Consider the following 4,891-nt stretch of genomic DNA (forward strand, 5'->3'; position numbering starts at 1 on the left):
AGTATGATATAGTTGAATGTCCCTCTTTTTACTCTATTATATAAATGATACACTAGTGTCTAGATTATCCTGCTGATGCAGTACTGATAATTTAAACAATGTAGAAAATAAAGCATCAAAGAGATATTGTCAAACATGTTATTTTAAATTCCTGTGTGCTACAACAGGCATGTCTTTATCAGCCTTGTGTTTTCAAGAAGGACAATTGCATCTCCTGCGTCAGATGGAAGCAATCATGTGGATAAAATATGGAGAAATGCATGTGCAGTTGGCTTCTCAAGAGAGCTCTGACTCTCAACAAATCCTTCTTTACCACCAAGTGCATGTGAACAAGTTTACCTTCTTTATTTAAGTTAAAATAAACTGCTTCCAGGTAAATGCTGTTGGTACCTATGTATACTTAGTGTCTTTTCATACTTAAATAGGTGATTTCCTAGACATGTAGTTTTAGTCTATGTCCTGAAGTATGTTATACTATTTTTGTATCCTATGCTATGTTTATGATCCTTTTTGACAGAGTGCCATGTCTAATTCTGAGCTTACACTCCCAGTAAAACTCAAGGGCATCAGCAAGAGCTACTATCCATTTAGATTTTAGCAGTGCTTCAGTCTTTTTACATGAAAAAAATCTAACCAAATATCCAATAATGTGGATGGTAATGTTTCCATTGTTAAAAAAAATGATTAAATGGAGAAAAAAGGATGACGAGGTTGCCCAGTGTCGCACCGTTAGTGAGTGAACCTGACACAACACTTCCATGCACATGTGTGGCTCCTGAGTCCACAGGGCTCTCCCTTCCTCCAGATGTGTTCTAGGTTATATCTTAATTCTCATTAATAAGTAATTAAAAGTAATTATTTGGTCACAATTATTGCCACATCCCACTTTTCCTTATTAATATTATTCAGGAAACAGTAATACGTTTAGAAATTGTTATTTGATTATACAAATATGAAAAGAGAATAAAAATTACAGAATAATTCATAAGAATATGTCTGGAATACTAATAGAGCTGCATATTTTGGATTAGAAAGTTGTCTAAATTAGCTTATTTAATCCTTTTATATTTTTAAGTGAAAACTGACACATATTTGTAACTACATTTAAAAATGATCTGAATGTAGGCTTTATCACACGGATTATGCATTTTTCAATTCAGTGTTCTGTTTTCATTCTGCCAGATGCTGAATTTCTATTTTAATACTCTCAATACTCAGGAGGCATTATACTTAAAACCATGCCCCATTCTTCAGTATCTTCCTTTATAGTTTCAATTTCTCTTCCCTTATTACCTAGCTTATCCTAAGATTTCTAAGACAAATATACTAGCTAAAGACATTATAACTGGTAACAGTCACAGGTGAGTTAAAATCAGATTAAAAATGTTTGCAAAAATCCTGATAGTGATAAGAATTGATACATGTAAAAATGGAATGAATAAATATATAGCTCCTGGAAGGTTTGAGGAAGTCAGATGAAATAACTACCATAGGTAGTAATGTGCCAATTCACATTAAGATTAGTTGATACAGTTCAAATTTAAGATTTAGTCATCAAATGAGAAATTTGTAAATAATAAAAGTATTTTAAAGTGTGGAGTTTCTGTGTCTAGTAGTGAAATATAATTTTACAAATATGATTGTTTCAGGATGGTTAATATTTTGGATGTAGCACAAATCATATTATGAAGTAGTCTTCAGAAAGATTACCAACTAGAAAGACTAGCTTTCTTAGTCAACATATTTAACCTTTGTTTCCACCACTGTTTCTAGGTTTCTTACAAGGAGAAATATTCCCCTGAATGGTTACTCTCTATACATGAATAGAATTCTGTAGCTACCGTACATAGCTACATTATACACATACCCTTCACCTCAGTGGCTGTGTCATTTCATTTCAGGATATTTGGATGCATATGTGTTTAATTAATTACACTACAGTGAACAATTTTAGGTGGTTTTCAATTGTAGATGAAACCAGAATGAAATGTGTTTTAGTTATTTTAAATATATGAATTACTGAGATACTATTGTTTATGCTTCAATGTAGTATTCCACTGAGATCTTGAGGTAGAACTTAGTTCTTATGACATTATTAATAAGAGTTCTATGATGATATTTTCAAGAGAAACTCAGTAGATGCTTACTAAACATTTGACTCCAGTTAATCCCATAAAATGGTAGTGAAGATGTGTTGTATGACAAAACATATTCATGATCTTGTTCACAATTAATGGCAGGTCCTGTGTTCCTGCTCCGTCTCTGAAAAGACTCATAGAAGAGTAAATGGGAAAGAATAACAGTGTTACAGAATTTATCCTATTGGGTCTCACTCAGGATCCTGTTGGGCAAAAAGCATTATTTATCATGTTTTTACTCATGTACATTGTGACCATGGCAGGCAACTTGCTAATTATGGTGACCATCATTGCCAGCCCCTCCTTGGGCTCCCCAATGTACTTCTTCCTCGCCTCTCTATCAGTCATGGATGCTATTTATTCCACTGCCATCTCTCCCAAGTTGATTATAGACTTACTCTATAATAGAAAGACCATCTCCTTCACAGCTTGCATGGGTCAACTCTTTGTAGAACACTTATTTGGGGCAACTGAGATCTTCCTTCTGGTGGCAATGGCCTTTGATCGCTATGTTGCCATCTGTAAGCCACTGCACTATTTGGCCATCATGAATCATCGGGTTTGTATCCTCCTGTTGGTGGCAACCTGGATTGGAGGGTTTTCACACTCTGTGGCTCAAGTTCTCTTTGTTTATGACCTTCCTTTCTGTGGCCCCAATGTCATTGACCACTTTGCCTGTGACATGTATCCATTGTTGGTGCTTGTGTGCACTGACACCTACTTCCTTGGTCTTACTGTCATTGCCAATGATGGAGCAATCTGTATGGTGGTCTTCATTATTCTCTTAGCTTCCTATGGAATCATTCTAAACTCTCTTAAGACTCACAGCCAGGAAGGGCGGCGCAAAGCCCTGTCCACCTGCAGTTCTCATATCATGGTGGTCATCCTATTTTTTGTTCCTTGCATTTTCATGTATGTGAGACCTATTTCCAATTTTCCTATTGATAAATCAGTAACTATTTTTTATACAGTTGTCACTCCCATGTTGAACCCACTAATATATGCCTTGAGAAATTCAGAGATAAAAAGTTCTATGTTAAAACTCTGTTCTAAAATGTTGCATTCAAATAGAGTAAAGAAGTCAAATTGCTAAAGAAGATAGTCATTCTAAGGCAACAACCAGACAGTAAGTGATTGCAATGATTATGCTTGTTCAATAAATTCACTAGGAAGTTTCTGAGACAGGGTTTCACTGTGTAGCCTTGGCTGTCTTGGACTTACTTTATAGATCAGGCAGGCCTCAAACTCAAACTGATCTGCCTTCCTCTGTCTCCCCAAATGCTGGGATTACAAACGTGGGCAGCCATGACATAATGGTGGCAGGGGTTGGCTTTCTCCCATGGAGCAGGACTCAAGTGGACCAGGAATTGGTTGGACATTCCCTCAATCTCTGCTATATTTTTTATCCCTGCCCATCCTGCAGGGCAAATTTTGGGTCAAAGATTTTGTGGGTGTACTAGTGTTCCCTGCCCTCTGCTAAGAGTTCTGTATTGTTAGAGGGTGTCCTTTTCAGTCTCCGTGACCTCTGATACTAGGATTCTCATCTAGGGGTACCCCCATATCCCCTCAGGAGCCTAGCATGTTGTAGGTCTCCAGCTTGCCACAGAGATGCCCCCACCAACTGTTTCTCTTCTCTCTGCCAGCCCTCTGTATTCTGCCCCTGCTCTCCCCAGGTCTGATCTCCACCCTCATTTCTACACACATAAATGCAGAAGAAGTTTTTATTATGACAAGGATCAGTCCAATAAAGAATTTCTTCAAGAGAAATAAATTCACAGGGTTTAGTTACTGTTACAATAGATTTTTGTCCCGATTATGATAAGAAATAAAAAAAAAAATAAGCTGTTCTTGGACATTATTTTTCTCAGTTAAAACTGAAGCTAGACTTAGAAGAAATAATTTTTTTTAATGAAGAAACTGATAATATTGGAAATGTTTAATTACATAATTCATTAGAAATATGCTATTACTCAATTTTCTGGGACTGAGTGAGGTTTGTTGATGAAGTTGGTTATTATTATGTCTGTACATAACGGCCTTTGTATATAGCTACGTTAGGATCATTGTCTTAGAGCTACCTCCATTCTGCACCAGAGAGCTCTGCACTCCATTCTACATCCTTTTACTTCAGGGTGTTTGGGTAGCAGATGTGATTATCCAACAATGGTCTCAATGAACATTCCATTATACAACTTTCAGTTAATGAAACCAGATTTTAGTTCTTGAAGACCACACTAAGCTCAACTAGAAATATAATTAATATTTATTACTAGTTAATTATCAATTTTACTATTTTTAAAATATTAGTCATTTTCATGTTGTCTCTTTGGATGAAGAATTGGAAAAGAAACACTTTGGATAATCATTACGTTTCCTAGCATTTGTGTTCAATGTCAACCTTCCACTTGTTGAATTTAAATAATTTATGTTAATATAATAAAAATTGTGTTTTGATTCATGTCACGTGAAATTTTTGTTAATTGGCATCCATGTTGGAATATCACAAAGCAGAAGATAAATTTACTGTCATTTTAATATGGAAACTATATATTTTGTACAGTTCTGGTTTTGCTTTGTATCTTTGTTTTATAGTAAATCTTACTAGACATATTTAAGACATACAATGAGATAATGTGGATATAAAGAATAAAAAGGCTCAAATGAAGACAATAAACTATTCATAGTTTTACGTGTATATATATATATTTTGTTGAAAGAGCAGACACTTTACATACTTAACATTAATTCCAATA

General features: G+C 35.2%; 1 protein-coding gene across 1 annotated transcript; it reads left to right on the forward strand.

Moving 5' to 3' along the window:
- Window positions 1-2,286: 2,286 nt before the first annotated feature.
- LOC311608642 (olfactory receptor 4A5-like) lies at window positions 2,287-3,231 on the forward strand (the record flags this gene model as incomplete). Its single annotated transcript, XM_084801213.1, has 1 exon — window positions 2,287-3,231. The coding sequence occupies one exon, from the start codon at window positions 2,287-2,289 to the stop codon at window positions 3,229-3,231; it is 945 nt and encodes a 314-aa protein (XP_084657339.1).
- Between the last annotated feature and the right edge of the window lie 1,660 nt (window positions 3,232-4,891).

This window comes from Acomys minous (assembly GCF_964271855.1).
Source record: "Acomys minous genome assembly, chromosome: 11".
Taxonomy (NCBI): domain Eukaryota; kingdom Metazoa; phylum Chordata; class Mammalia; order Rodentia; family Muridae; genus Acomys; species Acomys minous.